This window comes from Onychomys torridus, chromosome 16, assembly GCF_903995425.1.
Source record: "Onychomys torridus chromosome 16, mOncTor1.1, whole genome shotgun sequence".
NCBI lineage: Eukaryota > Metazoa > Chordata > Mammalia > Rodentia > Cricetidae > Onychomys > Onychomys torridus.
Window position 1 is genome coordinate 51,184,602 of NC_050458.1, and position 18,266 is coordinate 51,202,867.

At 47.1% G+C, this 18,266-nt stretch overlaps 1 protein-coding gene across 1 annotated transcript in view; it reads left to right on the forward strand.

Annotated features, from left to right (window-relative positions):
- Nucleotides 1-18,266, forward strand: part of Tbc1d22a (TBC1 domain family member 22A) — a 272,127-nt gene that overhangs the window by 122,115 nt on the left and 131,746 nt on the right. Inside the window, exons 7-8 of the mRNA XM_036207609.1 lie at nt 5,552-5,675; nt 10,175-10,284. Coding sequence (XP_036063502.1) covers nt 5,552-5,675; nt 10,175-10,284 — 234 coding nt within the window. The remainder of the gene's footprint in view (nt 1-5,551; nt 5,676-10,174; nt 10,285-18,266) is intronic.

The window sequence follows — 18,266 nt, forward strand, 5'->3', positions numbered from 1 at the left end:
AAGGACTCAGTGTGTGTACTTAGAGTTGGTAAGTAGGGTAAATACCATTGATTCTTCCCTCCTTCATCTTCCTTCTTCTCCTCCTCCTCTTTTAAATAATGTCTTGCCATGTAGCCTAAGCCAAACTAGAATTTACTATGTAGCCCAGGATGGCCTCAAACTCTTCTGCCTCAGCCTCAAGTACTGGGATTTCAGTTGTGAACCACCATGCATGGCCACTAGTGTTCATCTAAGTGACAGAGGTGACTATGGAGGTTGTCAGGTAGTATTGTGATTGTGTAGCGGGACAGATTACTTTGGGGAAGATGCTGGTGGGACAGTATCACACTTGTGTGTTGATACAGCGCTTCTGAGCCCTCTGAGGCACTGAGCTGGGCCAGTGTGGTGTGAAAGGAGAACATTGTCTCAGACCAGGTGCGTGTGTCAGAACTGGCCAGGGAGAACCTCCCGCAGTGGAAAACACAAAAATGTGGCTTCCACCTTTTTAATGCTGCTATTTCACCTACCAGTGTAAAGGGATGAAGGGATGGTGTCAGGGGCGAGGAGCAGTCTTCAGGCTAGCCATTCTCACGCCCTGCCGGCTGCCTGTAAATCTGAGCATGCTCTAGCCAGTCTGCGTTGGGAGCCTCTGCATGTCCTTGCTCAGCTTTGTCTTCCACCTGGCACCTGCAGTGGGGGTGGTTGTTTTCGGAAATCCTTCTCACTGTGCTTCACATCCTTGTACAGAAAAGATGCCTTGTGGAACATTCCTTATAATAGTGGGAGGTAGGGCCAGAGAGAGAGTTCTGTGGTTTAAAGCATTTGCTGTTATTACAGAACAACCACATGGCAGCTCACAACCATTTATAGCTCCAGTTCCAGGGGATCCAGCACCCTCTCTGGCCTTTAAGGACATCAAGCTCTCATTCAGTGCATACATACATGCAGACACCCATACGTTCACATAGAACTTGAAAAAAAAATAGTAAGATATGTGAACTGATGTCTACCTCCCAAAGAAAGGATATGGCTGAGCAACTGAGATCAGCTCCCTGAAGATTGTACAGCAGCTTCTGCAATGGTTGTAGTTTAGATGATAGACTTTTGGCTAATTTCCCCTTGTATGTAGTGTTTTGAGTTACTCAAATCTCTTCTATGGCTGAGTTTTCAGAAAGTGCCTAGTCACTTTACCTCACCAAGAACTTGAGCCTCCTGCCCTGCAGACTCTTGCATGCCAGTGCTAGGAGGGCCGGTGTTAATTCTCAACTGGACAGAATCTGGGATCACCTGGGGGATGGCCTCTGTGAGTGCCTGTGAGGGATTATCTTGATTACGCTAATTGAGGCAAGAAGAGCTGCCCCTTGAGGCTGGCACATTCTCTGGGCAGGGCATCCTGAACTGCAGAGGAGTAGAGAAAGGAGCTGAGTACGAGCATGCATTCCCTGCACTCACATGCATTCCCTGTGGACGTGGTGAGAACAGCTGCTGTAGCTCCTGCTGTCTTCCTCTCCCCACCCTGGTGGGCGGTTCTCTGAACCCTCCTGTCTACCTCTGCTCTGAGATTCTCCCAGAGACCTCAGTGGATTTTGTCAACCCTCCCCGACACACTCTTCTTGCTCTTCTTAGGGCTTAGGACTATGCTTGGAGCTGTTTCCTGTGGTTCCCAAAGTCGGCTTCTCATTCCTTGGATTGGGCAGGCACCATTTTAACTGCAGTGAACCTCCCAGTGAGGGTGAGCGGTGCATCTCATGGATCAGTTGGTTTTGCTTCATGGTTTTAGCTGGCTTCTTTCTTACAGCTGTTTCAGGGTGTTTTCTTTATTCTCAGGTGGCTTACTGCCATGTAGTTCTTACTGAGAAATAACTCTTTGTAGATTATCGTTATGAGCCTTTGGCCCGTAATAAATTTGTTGGACTTTCCCTCTTACAACCACTCACGAGTTTTACATGATACAGCAGCTCAATCTTTCCAGCTGCCATCCTGACCTGCACCCGAGGGTGTGTGGTAAGCTGCACAGCTGACTGACCAAGGACTCAGGGTTGCCCACCCTCTTTGGGGCCTTAGTTCCCTCTGCTGCCTTTATTCACTATCTGAACCAGAGCTGTTTTGCTGGTTGATATGAAGACCTGATTATCTATTGTAGGTTATTTTGGAGTTAATTAGATAAAGAGATAAGTCAGTTAATAGACTGATTTATGACCAGTTTGTATTCTTAGAAAGTTCATTCTCTATAGGTTCCCACTGCTGAGAGGTGGGTGTCTTGCGCAATCTCCTAATTGGAATACAGCGCTAGAAAGAAGGTCTTAGCTGGAAGTCCTAGACACCTTTCCTCATTAAGGAATAACCAGGGACCCAAATCTCCTAATACTACGTTCAAGCAGGCATCCTGTGAGGTGCTGGAGTGCTGAGCCTGCTCTCAGCTGCACACATGCACCCATGAGGTCCATGGATTTTCTGCTGTCCTCTGGTGTGCGGCAGGGAGAGCAGGGCTGGGGTTGAAAGCCTCCTCCACTGGGACAGTTAGGATCCCCCAGGGACATAGGAGCACCTTGCTTTCCTGAGAAACCCCACCTATAATTTTCAAAGGCAAACTCAGCTTTTTAACGATTGCAGCTTTTTGAGAGTTTCAAAATAGCAAAATTGTGCTCCATCTCCTGAGAGAACTGAGTCTTCCTCAGGAGGTGGCTAGGGCGAGTTAAGAGGCATGCTGGGAAGAATGCTTGCTTCCCTCAATTTGAGTCAGTTCCTTTTTCCTGGCGTATTGTTGGTGCTGTCGTTGGCATACTCAACTTAGAGTTTTGATACACTGCCTTCAGTTCAGTAATAGCCTGGATGTTTCTGTAGCTGAGAAACTGGGCTGGCACTTAGTTCTCATTCTTCAAGGAATAGTTTTTCTCGTTATGCTTGTAATTATCGATTTCTCCTAGAGCACAAGCTCTTTGAAGGAAGTCTGTTTATTCCCTCGGCATGCATTGAATGAGCTTCCGCTCAGTGCTAGGTACTGTTGTAGGTGCTGAGGACGTAGACCTTGAGGTGCTCTTCTGTGTTGAGGGTCAGTGGCAGGAAGGGAAAAGCATGGATGGGAGAGAGTGTTTGTGGCATAATCTGTGGGGAGGATTGTGACTGTGCAATTGACCTGTCTCTTTCACAACTGCTGACTGTAGTGGGCCGTGCTCGTCTGTGCTGCAGTGGGAATTGCCCCATAAGTTGGGCTGGCTCCCAATTTTCCATGTCTCTCTGATGATAGGAATCTATAGACTCGTCAGCTCAGAGCCTAGTGTCTGGGTTCTACAAGTCTCACCCCCCACCCACCTAAACATCACCTTCCCTACCACCATGAGCTTAATGGGGGAGGCATCCACACCGGATAAACCCTCCCACACTTCTGTCTCTCTCACTTGCTTTCTCCTTCCAGGCTCTTTATTGGCAGACATCCCTACAATGAGCAGCCAGTAAACACTGAGTTTAGAGGGCCATGGAGGAGCAGTGCGCCCCTCTTCTTTTAGACATTAGGGATGCTCTTGTCTTACCCTCTCTCTTCCTATCCCAGTGTCTTGCTAGTGCTTTAAACCTACAATAGAACCAGTTACTTCTGCAGCAAATAGTTTTCCTAGGAACAAAAATGCCTACTCCTGGTGGTGGTGTAAAGCCGAGAGTCCAGGCAGATTAAAAGAAGTGCTATTTATTTTCTTTTTAAAGAACAAAAATGGCATCACAGGCCTAGGAGGTGCCTTTCTCTGTGTGCTTTTGCTTACATCCTCTGCAGCATTCTGCATCAGAGACCCACTCTCTTTCTGAGTCTTGGTTTCCTGCTTGTACATTTTGTGAGGTTGATCTGGGCTCTGCAGGGCACAGGGGAGGAGATGGGAACAGAGTTGTGCTGTCTTGGGAAGGGGGTGCTGAGTTTCATTTCATGGGACTCTTCCAGTTGAACAGTTGGTTGTGGATATGGGCTGGCTCACCCATCTCACCCTTGTCTTGTGGTTCTTGTCTGTTCACGCCCCACCCTCCAACCGTAGCCTTGCGCTCTGGCCCCACAGGTGGTGGCCGAAGTTTTCAGCTGTGGAGTAGAGTAGGAAACTGTGGCTGTGGTTTACTCTGTAACCTTGAATTGAACATTATTTATATTAGAATTAAACATTCTCACTGTAAAACCAATTTGATCACTGTGTTAGTTGTTATTGCTGAACCAGAGTTTTGTGAATTTATAGTCTGGAGTTGTGGTGCTACTCTTACCAAAGCAGAACCCTTTCATCACCACAGAACCCCAATCTACGTAATTAAGTGGTAAAATCTCCATCACCCAAGTGTCAGGGTTTCAAATTTAAAACTCCCAAGTTGGGAAATGTGAAGATTAGATCCATAGAGCAATTCCGGCTTGCTTATAAAGAACAGAATATTTTTGATTACCAGTTAAGCTCCTAATTATGTGAAGAGGTTTATTGCAGGGTTTGTGCAGCATAGGTGATTAGTGTCGTCATGACAACAGCCTCTCCCTCCTTCCTGCCTCCAGAAGCTTGCTCTCTGCCAGGTGCTGGCTCTTTACCTACAGCCTGGCACACCAGGCAGCTGTACCAGTGTTGAAGGATCCTTTGACAGGAGGGGAGACATATAAACTGGAGTCATTTCCCCCTTTCCCAGTCATCCTCTGTTACTCAAATTGATATGAGAGAGATCCTGGCTCCAGTCGCTGCTTCATATTACAAGGTAAAGTTCCAGTGCTCAGGTAGAAGCCCATGAAGGAAGGGAGGCCTACTCACCCAGGAGACCCTAACTTGGGGGTGATGTCATGACATTAGTTCTTTGCCTGAGTGACAGCCCATGTGCTGAATGTTTTACTGACAGTTTCTATTCACTAAGTCCTATATTTTAAGCTGTAGTTGTATAAGCCGGTTTAGTTAGCTGTTCTAGGATCTCCTCCACTCAAGGTCCAGGCAGACGCCACAGTGTATCAGAGAGGCAGGTGAAATGTGGAGGGAGCTCTCAGGATTCCCATCAGGCCCTGACCCTTCCTCATCCCTGTCCTGAGCACGTCACTTCTCTGGAGGCCCCTGGTCTGTGCATAGGTACTCACTCACTAAGTGGGTTGAGTGTATGCAAACAGGCTCTAGCACAAACTCAGAGTGAAGACTTGGTGGCTAGCAGGGGACAGATAGATGTTGGTACTTCCTGGTCTGCCATCCTAGGCAGGCAGCCTTCATCACTGGACTGTTCTCCACTTTGAGCCTGTCTTACCCCCTGCTCCCCTTTGTTTCTGGGTGTGGGAAGATGGACGGAAAATTCTGTTCTTGGTTTCTCTAACATAGCTTTTAGATATGCAAAGCAACATTGAAATACCCGTGTGCTTGCCTCCTGTCCAAGTGTCTTATACTGTTCCTTCTATCTGTCCACCTCCTCACCACCCACCACTTCCCACCTAGCTCCCCTCCCTGCAGCTGTCTACCCACACATCCATGCAGATTTGGGGATGGTTAGGGCTTTCCTCCAGTGCTGTCCCCGCTTTATAGCACTGGCCCTAATCATTCTGGCCACAGGTGCCCTGCACACACCCCAGTCATGCTGCCCTTGGCAGCTGGGAAAGGTGAGCTGTGACGGCTCCAACAGTATCAGCTCGCTGATTCCTTATGAGACTGCCTTCCGTTCTACTCTGGGCCTTCTGCAGAGGAGGAAGAGTGGCCCAGCTCCCCGTGTGCCCTGTGAGCCCTGGGCCTCCTGGTGATGCCCGCAGTGTTAATGGAGTTGTTGACAACATGAAGTTATTTTCAGCTTGACTTTGTATCTGGTAACATAGCAAGTATTTTCAAAGCAGCTCATTTAACTCATCCCCAAAGCCTTTATATGATCTAAGGAGTCAGATTGCCTTGAATGTAATGTCTGTGCTTCGTTCTGTGACTTAGTGTTCCCTTGGGGTCCTCTTGGAACTGCAGAGATTTTGTCCTGGCTGCAGGAGACACTTCTCTGCGTCCTCCAGGTTCCCTGAGGTAACTTGGTGCCCTATTAACCTTCCAACTGTTTGGGGGTTCTTTGTTCCCACGGTACAGGGCTCAGGGTCTGGGTCCTGAGTTGGAGGTAAGGTGCTGGGATTGTGGGGAAGAGAAGGGTTGTGCATTCCAGAGCAAAGCCACATATGCTTGTTTCCTTCTGGTTTATAATTAGATGGAAGAGCAAGAACTAGACTCCTGTCAAATTTCAGATGAAGAACTGCTGGTCATTTGTTAGTTCAAAAGACACCTCGGAGAGTCCCTAAAGTGCTCGGCCCTATCGTGAGTCCCTGGGTTCAGTCCTGGGCTAAGGTTTTGTATGACCTCCCTCCAGTCCAGGGGTACACTGTGTATCACCCACCTTTCCGCCACAGCTACCTGCTTCTAGACAGCTTGTGGTGCAGAGTGTGTGCATGACTCAGGGGAAAGCAGCGGTCACTGAGCCCTAAGGGCAGCCTTGGCCTTGAGGGCCAACATCTAGCCAGTACATTTTCATCTAGCCCTGCCCTCCAGCTGGTGGCTGTCCAGGTCAGCTCTCCTGCCCTGTCCTCTTCACCTTGTGTTGATAGCTTTCCCTTCTGGAGTGCGTTTCCTCCTTAGAGCCCTGGGGTTACTTGGGATTCCTCAATGTCGACATTGTCTTTTCTTATCTGTCGTCTTGGCTGACACATCTTTTCCCACTGATATGGATGCTGCTTGGAGAACTAAACCCTTCCGCCTCAGTGCAAGCTCCCTAGTTGTGGACGTCCCGCCGTCAGTCCGCTCAGCCCCCATCTGTGGGACTTCCCTGGTGGCCCCCCTCCAGTTCACTTCAGCTTGACCTTTTGTCTTCCTTCGTTCTGGCAGCACACTCTTGGAGAGTGTGTCTTCTGGAGCTAGATGCTCTTGACCGAGAGAACACCCCACCCCTGTGTTGATCCTCTGCCTGGTTCTTGCAGTCACTGGGTCAGCACATCAGCTCCCAGTAGATGGAAGGGGAGTCGGGGCAGCTGGTCTTGCCTATGGTGCTGTCCAGGCCATGTCTCCTGGGATGGTCCAGCATCCTGTTCTCTTTGGGGATGACCTCTCTGGGTGGTCTTGGCAGTCTGCACTGGGTTCTGAATCTGTACCCACAGCCTGGATCTTCCAAAGTGCCCGTGTCTCCATCCTTGCCTATCTACAGTGTGTGTGGCTGCCATGGGGTCCAGGGTATTTATCTTATTCTTACAGTGAGGGCAAGTCTGATTCTCTTGGCGTTTAGAAGACAAATCGGCAGAGGGATTCTTGGAGTTAAATGCCATTACTTCATTACATTGAAGAGTAACAAATGACCTGCTGTGAGAAATGACACCCAGAATAGGCTGCTGACATTTCCTTGGATAAAATAATAAGCTGGCTAAACAGACTAAGAAATATTGAGGTGTCTGCCCACCCCATGCAGTGCCCATTTCATGCAGGCCCAGGCTGTGCTAGCCCAGCTGCTTCTGTGAACCTGCACAGTCTGAGAGGTCTCTTCTCACTGATCCCCTTTTATTATGTTCAAGGAAATGCCCCCATGCTTGGAAGGTCCTTGAAAAGGAATATGTCTATGGAAAACATCTCAGAAGTTGTCCTCTGACTGTGGTTGTTGATTCAATGCCCTAAGACTAGAAAATAAAATCAGACCTGCTCCTAGGCTCCAGGGACGAGAATAAGTTCTGCTGAAGCCATTTTTCCAGGGAGCATTCTTGACCTTCCCATTTCGCTCAGTGGAAAGGGGAACAGTGGGGCTGGGCTGGATGTGAGGCAGGCCTGTGGGGTTCCCCAATTGCTGTCTTGTAGTGAGAACATGTGTCGTCTGAAAGAAGTGATAACCTCTGCCTCTGCAACCTTAGGGACTGGGGAGAGAGCGCCTTTCTCATAGAATCACTGAGGGGCTGTTATCAAAGGGTGTGGCCTCCTGGGCCAGCAGGGTTCCCAGATCAGACATTTTCCAGAATTGGGCTTCTGAGGGCAGACTGTAGGGGAGGATTCTTGCATCCCTGCAGGCCAGTAGGGGACAGAACTGCCAGAGAGTGTGGCTGTCACAAGGCAACTCAGGAGGGTCAGGTGAAGTGCTACAGCTATGCCTGTCAATCTGACCTGTATCCAAGGGAAGGGGGAAAGTTGATAACCTAGTGTATCTCTCAGGGTGGTGAATCCATTGGGTCCAGCGTGACATGAGGGACAGCATCCTTCACATAGGGCCTCAGTAGTCACTGACCCTGGTTCTTTCTGCCACCTGAGCTGTTCTGGCCCCTGAACATGTATTTTCCTTTAATGAATTAACTTCTTGGGAGACATTTCCTAGCTTGCTTAGCTTTAGCTTGGGCTGAAATGATAGTTCCCATATAGAGTATCAGCCCAGCCACCTGTTACTTCTATCACCCCATAATTGAGATAATCCCTGGTTCACCAGCTGAGGGAGGTTGCTCAGCCACATACAAGAAAGAAGTCCTGCACAGTCTCCAGCATGCAGGTACCCTAAAAACATACTAGTGAAAGATGCTAGGCACCAAGGCCACAGGAGTGGGCTCCTCCCTACAAGGCATGCAGAATAGGCATGGCTGCAGACAGGAGTTAGGTGGAAGGAGGGTGGGAGGGGGCTGATTTCTGAAAGGTACAGGGATTCTTACTTAGATAAGGAAAATGCCCTGGAGTTCATGATGGTGATCTCACAAGCTCTTTACACAGTGCTTACAGTATGTAAATGTGGCGAAGGTCTTTCATTTACATCGTTAAAAAGTTGATTTCATGGTATGAGTTATGTCACAATTTAAAAACAAAAACACTGAACCTAAGCCATGTCATGGAAAGAGCTGGGGCACTAGCACTTTTCTGCATAGGTTTCTTTCAGATCCAGTATCACTGTGGGTGAGATGTGAGCTGGTGGTCACTGACTCACATGACCAAAGAGGTGGGTCCTGCTGCTTGTGTGCGGGGCTGTCACCATCTCCAGGCTCTGTAAGACAGCACAAAGAGCCTGCTTGTAGGCTTCTAGTCAGGGACCCTGATGTAACATCTCTTTTCCCTGTTACCTTTCTGGTCTCTGCCGAACACAAGGAACCAGGAAGGCTGTGTTCCCATCCTCATGTTATGCCGGGAGCCCGGCCAGTGCTGGTGAGGAAGACATCACTAAGCATGGTTAGGAGGCTGCTGGTGGGCTGTGGTCCAGACTCTTTGTGGGGAGCAGTTATGAAGATGGTCTGAAGTGATAGCTGAGGATGATTGGGAGGCTGGAGGCTTGATCCAGGTCTGTTGTGGGGTGTAGATTGTGGACTTCCTGAATTCCAGCCTGTTTACCTCTTCTACACTGCTGTTTCTCTGCATGCCACAGGCTGTTCGAGAAGCTAACAATGGGGATAGAGTTGGCAGGTAACCTGAGTGAGTGTGTCTGAAGTACAGAGGAGGGTGCTGGGAAAATGATAAACTCATGACAGTTGTTAACAGTTTTGTTAGCATTGCTGGGCCTTGCCTAAACTTTCTAAATGTGTCTGGACTAAAATGTTTTCTTCTTAAAGAACATTTTCTTTATAAAGATGCACATGTGTTTGCAAACAAAATGAAAATAAAATGGTAAAATGGGTGGTCAATTCTTAAATTGTTTATAAGCATTTTCCTGGGTGATAGTCCTTCTAAGGGTCTAAAATGAGTTTGCTCAAATATCTGATGAACCATTTCAATTAGGCATCTGTTTTCTCTGCTTTTAGAAGGAAATTATTTCAAGCTCCATTGTTTCCTCTGAAGCTCATCTGTGCCTCTGCGTTCTGGGGTGTTAGGTGGTAGTACAGAATATTTTACTCAGAGTAGTTTGGAAAGCTCTACCTCAGAAATTGTAGTCTAGAGGAATTATTACTGAATGAATATGTAAATTTATTAGAAGCAGAGTTTTGAAAGCTCTGATGGAGAAACTTTCAGATCTTAGGGCTTAGCAATATATGGTAGGTTTTCTCTTTTTAGAATATGAGATGTCTGAGAAGTAATAATTTACAATATTAATTATGCTAATCAATCAGAGTGGATTCAGAATATTAATTATCTGCAACTAATTAGGTATTAAAATTGAGAACCATTAAGTGATGAGGTGTGAGGCTCATGAGCCATTTATTCAACATGATGAAAACCATGGTAGAGGGAAGCTGGTGTGCATGTGGATGGCTGTTTATTTATTTCAGTGGTTGATTGTTTCTTGTATCTTCCATGCTTGTTCTGCACAGACCAAGAGGATGTGGATGAGGTCGACGTCTCCAGTGTGCCTGAAGAGGTGCTTCGCAACATTGAGGCTGACACGTACTGGTGCATGAGCAAGCTGCTGGATGGCATTCAGGTGAGCCTGAGGCTCTGGAGGCTTGGGAGACTCTAGACAACATACTGCAGCCCAAGTGTAGGAAGGCCACTGAGCTACACTCCACTAGCTGGCTTCTGAATTGAAGCTGTCTGCCTGAAAAAGCAGGTAGCCTTTCTCCACGTGGAGCAACACACGTTCCCCAGGGTCACAAGGCATGAGATTGGTCATTCATGCCCCTGGTTCTGGGAATAGCCATTGTATCCTGCCAAGTGTTCCAATAGAAAGGTGTGTATGGAGTCTGATCCCCATACTCTGGTCTGACCATTGCTTTGCCTGTATACTCTAGCCTTCAGCACCACTATGGGCACTGGGCCCTGAGACCATGGTAAACTCCTGGACAGCTGTCCCTTAAAGAGTATCAGATCCAGGCAGCATCCCTAGACTGTACCCTCTAGACCTATGAGCAGCCCATAGCCCTTCCAGCTTTGGTGGCATGGCTCTGTTTGCATGGATAACTCCCACTGTGCCTGGTCCATGGGGAGACTCCAGTTATTAGAGTCCTGGGGACATTGTTGGTCTCCATGGGAGCTAGGGTTAGTGGCTGGGATGTTCACAGCAAAGTCCTATGACCGCTTGATTTTATGTAAACAGTGTGTGTGTTGAAACCTGCATAGTGCCTGAAAGGTACCTCATTGGCTGATGAACTAAGAAAGGGAACAGAAGTTAGCTGACCTGTAGAACAATGACTGGAGTCGACAGGCCAGCCCTTAAATGCCCCGTGCAATGCTTGGGTTTGTTTTGGCTCATAATACCTTTCCTAAACACCTGCTTTGTGCCTGGCGCTGTGCTCTGCCCTTGAGCAAGGCATGGTGCATGCCTAGAGGACATACTGCGGGCTGGAGCCCCGGTGTTTCGGTACTGTGCACAGAGGTGGCAAGTGCAGGCTCCCAGGACTGAGTGTGGCTAAAGGAGATGCCATAGGAGGACCAGGAGTTTTGTTGACAGGGTACAGGAAGGCTAGAGTGGCGTTTAACTGTCACCAAGGACCAAATTCCCAAGATTCTCTCTGGGAGCCACTGTAGAAGCTGTGCAAAGTAGGCCATGGCCTGTGCCATGCCAGCTAAGGTGGAGTCTTAGCCCCCAGGGCATCAGGAAGTCAGCTGGGCCATGGTGGCCCTCATCTTTCTGAGTAGATGTCTCTGCTGAAGAGGTCTCAGATCATTTACTGGACCTGAAGGTCAAATAAAGCTTCAGAAAATGTATGGCTTAGACCCTGAGGCTTAATCTGAAGAGATCAGCCAAGTGGTATGTCAAGGAGACCTGGGTTTGCATTGCCTTTCATACCTGAGGTGGATGGGGAGAAATTAGCTGCCCCTTGTGTAACTGAAGAGCGGAAACCTCTTTGCTGCTGATCCTGATGGCCCTTGACTTATTTTGTTTCTTGTAAAGACAAATGTGCCCACTAGAGACATGTTTTGGCCCAAGCATCAATTCATCACTTCCCTCCTTTGTTAATGTTTTCATATTTTTTACTCCTTCAAACTTAGCCTTTCCCTGTTAAGAGAAAGGATTGAACTATAATGTAAAAGTTTATAAATTATCATTGTCGCGTCTCTGATTGTGAGTGATGGGACTTGTGCCATTTAAATCCAAGATTATCTGGCTTCTGTTTGTAAATAAGATCGCTGTACAACAGAATCAATGCTGGCCTTTCATTTTTCACCCGAGCTTTGTTGTAGGGCAAAGGGTTTATTGACAGGGCTGACAAGCGGAAGGCACACCACTCCTCTGGTGCCTGTGTTTACAGCATGTTTGCAGCTCAGTAGTAGCTATCTGTCTTTCCTTCACATGGGAGGATTGATTCCATGTGAGCCTCATGTGAGTTGCAGTTGAAAGGAGAGTGTTCTGGATTATGCTTCTGTGTGGACCTACCTGATGGTACTGGTTGTGGTGACTCATGCTGTTAGGAAATGCTGAAGAGGCAGAGGCAGGAGGGTCATGAGTTTGAGGCCAGCTTGGGCTACACCTTTGTGGTGAGGCAATGCATCCTAGTGCCAGATAGAATCCTAACAGCACCCCAGGAAGGAGCACTGTAGAAAGAGCCTAGGCTTGCAGTCAGCAGATGCTTGCACCCAGGAGACCCTGTCTGTTATTCTGGTGAATGGTGTGTCTTAAGGAATGAATGAGGCTGTAGGAAAAGTGCCTGGTGGTGAAGCACTCACCAGCTCTGGCCCCCTGTGGCCATCTGGAATGTGAAATGAGGCCTTCTGGGTCTCCTGTCAGCTGGCCCAGTGACTGAGGTTTGAGGCCCAGGCAGGGACACTTATTTTTGCCCCTGAGTACTAGCAAGAGGTGTAGAGTTTAAAAAGAACCTGCTGGGCCTGATTTCTTCAGTCGCTCTACAGTTTTCTATTTTTGTTTTAAAACAGGGTATTTCCATATAGCCCAGGCTGTTCTGGAACTTGTGATCCTCCTGCCTCAGCTCTGTTTCTGGCACACAGGTTTTCTGTTAATGCTGCTGAGTGTCTGTAACTTCCTTTTGGGGCTGACTTTTGGTGTAGACTGAGGAAATCTATATGAAGGATTTCTGCTGACTGGGTAGTTCTTTACAATGGGTTGTGTGGAAACAGGTGCTGGCTGCAGGCCGGATGAAGCTGGTTTGAATGTTAGTTTTCTGGGGGTGCATTCTGGGATTGACTTCCACGGAGTCTCAGCCCTTTGCTGTCGTGGAGTCCAAGGGGTGGGTACAGTTAGAAGCTGCAGGCTGCCGGCATCCTTCCGTGGCTCTTAGGGGATTAGTCCTGTGCTTCTGCCAGTCTGTTCATTTTGCTAACAGCACTCATGCCAGGGTCTGTCGGCTGGCCATTACTTCCTGAATTACGGCTCCACACTTGCCTACCCTGAAGTCATACTATTACTCTTGGACTCATTACTTAGCAGGACAGCTTCTTTGAGGAGAAGAGAACCGTTGCCTTTTATAATTAGTCATTTACATTTCCTTTCCTTGGGGAAGAATTATTCAATCTGAGAACTGGTTGGTGGCCTGGAGAATAGGAATAAGAGGGAAGCTGGCTCCGTTTTCCTAGAGCTTGCCGGTGAGAAGGCCACCAGAGAAGGTTGGTGCCTGAAGTGGGCATTGTCCTGGTGTGGGAGGTGACCTTCAAGTCGGGCTGTGCTGACCCTCAGGAGCGAGCTCAGACAGTTAGGACTTCTACTGTCAGAGTCCCAGGGCGCTGACTCCTGATTACCCAGTTCAAAGGAAGGAGAACTAGGGGGGCCTCTGTGCTGCACAGGAGGCTCTGAGCTGCCCTTTGTGGACACTGAGAAGAACAGTCTGCAGGAGACCCTACTGACTTGGGAGTGAGTAGATGGAGCACCTGCCAACGTACAGATGGGAAACATGGACCTCACTCAGATACCCACTGAGAGCCAGAGATGTGATTTTAGAGTTTTGGTCAATAAAATGGAGGTATATCAAACTAACAAAAGTCCTTTGTAACTGGCATGCAAAGACTCATTAAGAATGAGCAGTAAGCAATTTGAAAATGAAATTAAAATTTTTTAAATGGCATTGAGAAACATAAAAATCCACATTCTTGCCTGAACAAAAAGGGTACTCCTTTAAGTCACCAAGCTCTCCCTTGCCTGAATGTGTTAGTCAGCTGACTTCTATGCTGGCTGCTGTGATGTTTCTGTGAATGCTGAGCACATGCCTTGTTATTAATGTACTACACTTCTCAGTGTAGAAGGATGTTTCTTCACAAAACCTCACTATCACATCAGGTACTCTCCAACTGTGCATGTGAACCCTGCCCATTCTGACATCAGAATGCTAGTTCTTCAACCTTATACTTATACTTCCTCCTTACCCCTCATTTATGCCACAGTAATCCTTTGTTAAGACATGTAGGTAGCTGGAGAGTGCTCTCCCAGTTACGGCACATCAGCTCATTTTCCAGACAGTGTCTTCTAATGAACAGAAACCTCTTAGTTTTGATAAAAGCATTTTGGGGTTGTGTATTATTTTCTGTATCCTGACTGAAAATCCTTGGTCAACTTATGGATGCTTTACGTTTCTCTTCTAGAGACCATAGATGTAGTTTCTTTTCCTATTGCTGTGATAAAATGTTCTGGCAAAAGCAATGGAAAGGAGGAAGGGTTTATTCTGGTTCACAGTTCAAAGGTATACAGTCCATTATGGCGGGGAAGTCCTGGCTGGTCACATCACACCCATGATTAGAAAGCAAAGAGTGATGAATGCATTCACACTCAGCTTTGTCTATGTTATATAGTTCAGGATCCCCTGCCTAGGTTTCAGATCCACCCATTGTAGTGGATAGCCATCCCAGCATTGGCCTGGAAGTTCCAACCCCCATTGAGGCTTTGGTAATGGTCACGCCCACAAGGCAGGGTGGAGGAGGGAGCTGAAGACCAAGGATCGGGAAGAGGGCTCGCGCTTGGTTCCTGGAGCCTGGACGCTGGAGGTAGACCGAGCAGAGTTCTCCAGAGAACACCGCCGGACTACCCTATACCTTTGCCAGACCCTGCAACCTACCCCTTCTTTTGTAAGTTAGCCTGCAAAATAAACCTCCCTTTTAACTATGTGGAGTGGCCTTAATAATTTCATCAATAACCCACAATTAAGATGGACCCTCCCACATCAACCTCATCAAGCCCCCCCCCCCCCCCAGACATGGTCAGAGGCCAACCCTCAGTTAGATAGTTCCTACAGGTGTGCCCAGGGGACTGTCTTCTAAAAGATTCTAGATTCTGTCAAGTCAACAACTAAGCCTAGGCATCACACCTCATTATTTTCCTTGTAAGAGTACAGCCTAGCTCTTGCATGTGCTGAGGGGAGGGGAGGGCTTGTATCTGTGTAGACTGTATGGTGACTACAGCGCCATTTGTTGAGAACAGCTTTGTTTCTCTTCTGCATGAGATTGCTTTGGCATCTCTGCTGAATCTAACTGTCCGTTTCTGGACTTGGTTCCTTTCTGTCGATGGACTGCTGGGCTTTCATACTGCCCATCCTTTCGTAACTACTGAAGCATTTCTTCAACTTAGCTCTTTAAAGGAATTATCATGAAGGTTTTTAGTTCTTTGCATATAGTTTATTCTTTGCCTGCTATTTTCTTAAGAACAAAACAAGTATGATAGGATTTTCAATGGGGCTGTTGTGAAGCTATTAGGTTTTTTTTTTTTTTTTTTAATTTCTTTTGAAATTGATACTATTTGCAATATAAAGTTTCCCAGTTCATGAACATGGTATAGTTTTTAAATTTAGATTTTATCTTTATCCTTTTTTTTTTAAACAGTTGTGTGTGTGTGTGTGTGTGTGTGTGTGTGTGTGTGTTTATTGTTGGTTGTTTGTATGTTGCTGGGGGATGTCTTTTCTGTATGCTGTGAATATATGTCATTCCCATTGGTTAATAAATAAGCTGCTTTGGCCTATGGCAAGGCAGCTTAGAGGCAGGTGGGAAATCCAAGGAGAGAGACAGGAAAGAGAAAGGTGGAGTCTGGGGAGAGACGCCAGCTGCTGCCCAAGGAACAGCATGCCAGCAGACTGGTAAGCCATGAAACACGTGGCAAAACACAGATTAGTAGAAATGGGTTAATTTAAGATATAAGAGTTAGCTAGCAAGAAGCCTGCCATAGGCTATACAGTTTGTAAATAATATTAAGCCTCTGAGCGATTATTTTATAATTGGCCATGGGACCTCAGGGCCTGGTGGGACCAGAGTACAGTCCAGTCCAGCTACAGTATGTTGTTAAATACATTTCTGTTTGGGGGGTTTCTAATACTGCTTTACATGGTATATGTCTGTTGGTATTTTTTTTTCTCTCTACTATATGTATGATAACAGCTGGGTTTTTAAAACTGATGAGGGTTTCCAACCATTGCTTCTGTATATCAAATTGCTCTCAAGTTTCTGATTTGTGTTCATGGTAGTGTGGGTCTGGGTTTCAGTCAGGGCAGGGTGTGGACTGTTCAGTCTGCTTATCCAGGTTGAAAGGATGTGAAGTCTGGCCACCAGGGAATGCCAAAGCCTTATTCACCCAGAGTTAGGCTGTCAATAATTTTCTCCTCTGTACTCTTAGTTTGGAGTTTGCTCTGCAGAGTTTGGGTAGGGGATAACCAGAGTGACAGGCATTAGTAGGGTTGTGTTTTCTGTTCATTTGTAACTGCATCTTTTCTAAACAGCTCCAGCGACCTTTGAAAATGAACTAGCTGATTTCTTTCTTTCTTTCTTTCTTTCTTTCTTTCTTTCTTTCTTTCTTTCTTTCTTTCTTTCTTCCCTTCCTTCCTTCCTTCCTTCCTTCCTTCCTTCCTTCCTTCCTTCCTTCCTTCCCTCCTCCTTCTTCCTTCCTTCCTTCCTCCCTCCCTCCCCCCCTCCCTTCCTTCCTTCCTCTTTTCCTTTCCTTCCCTTTCCTTTCTTTTCCTTTCCTTTCCTTTTTTATAGCCCCTTCTCCATTTTTTATTTAAATAAAATATTTACATCATTCCCCCCAACCCCCTTTCATGTTACCCCCTCACTCCTCAAATTCATGGCCTCTTATTATTTATTGGTGTGTGTGTGTGTGTGTGTGTGTGTGTGTGTGTGTGTCTGTCTGTCTGTGTGTCTGAGTCCATTTCATATTGCTTATATGCATACGTTTTTTTAGGGCTGACCACTTGGGCTTGGTTAACCAATCAGGGTGCTCCTCTGTGGGGAAGGCTAACTCTCCCTTTCTAAGCAGTCTGTAATTGCCTGCCGCTCTTCATCTAGGAGTGGGGCCATATGGGATTTCCTTCATCCACATTGGCGTGTCAGCTGGTGTTGTCATTGTTTAGGGAGACATAATGTTAGCATTTCATGGGGGTAGCCTCACTGTCATATCTAGAAGACACAATCTTGCAGAAATCTTTCCTGGTCCTCTGATCCTTGCAGTCTTTGAGCACCCTCTTCAACAGTGTTCCCCGAGCCTAATGTGTAGGGTTGTGTTGTAGATGTATCAGTTAGAACTGAGCCCCACAGTCAGTTGTTCTCTGTAGTTTAACTGGTTGTAGCTTTTTAAATTGTTTCTGTCTGCCAGGAAAAGACGCTTCTTTGATGAGGGGTGAGAGCTGCTCTGTGGTGGTATTGTGTTCCCCAAAATATTGTGCATCCTAATAAATTTATCTGGGGTCAGAGAACAAACAGCCACTAGATACAAAAATGGTGGCTAGAAAATGGGTCAGAGCAAGCCATAGCAGAAGCTGGGTGGTGGTGGTGGTGGTGGTGGTGGTGCACACCTTTAAGCCCAGCACTTGGGAGGCAGAGCTAGGCGATCTCTGTGTGTTCAAGGATACAGCCAGCATGGAGACACACGCCTTTTATCCCAGAAAGCGAGCCTTTAATCCCAGGGAGTTATGGCAGAAAGCAGAAAGATATATAAGGCATGAAGACCAGAAACTAGCAGCATTTGGCTGGTTAAGCATTTAGGCCTTTTTGCAGCAGTTCAGCTGAGACATATTTGGATGAAGACTCAGAAGCATCTAGTCTGAGGAACCAGAATCAGCTGAGGAATGGACGAGGCGAGGTAGCTGTGGCTTGTTCTATTTCTCTGATCTTCTAGAATTCACCCCAATAACTGGCCTCAGGTTTGATTTTTATTAATAAGACCTGTTAAGATTCCTGCTACACTGCTCTTATCGGAAGTTCTGGAAGTCTAGGCTCACACCCTAAGCAGAGAGAATGTGTGCTGTCCATGTGGGAGAGAGAGCTTTGTCACTGCCAGGTCACACTGCTTGATGTGCTGCCCAGGCTCCCGTCCTCCTGGTGCTGTCTGCTTCCCTGGGTGCCTGAGGACTCTGGAGGCTCCAGGTGTAGAAGGTGCACCTCTTTCTTCTTTGGCTTTCTCAGCCCCCATCACAGAGCTTGAACCTTAGTGTTCGATGTGCATTTGGGTCCACTGTGCTATTTTGGCAGATAGGTGTGTCACAAATTGTCTCCTGTTGTGACACAGCTTACTTCTCTGGTCATGGTACCACACTCATTGAG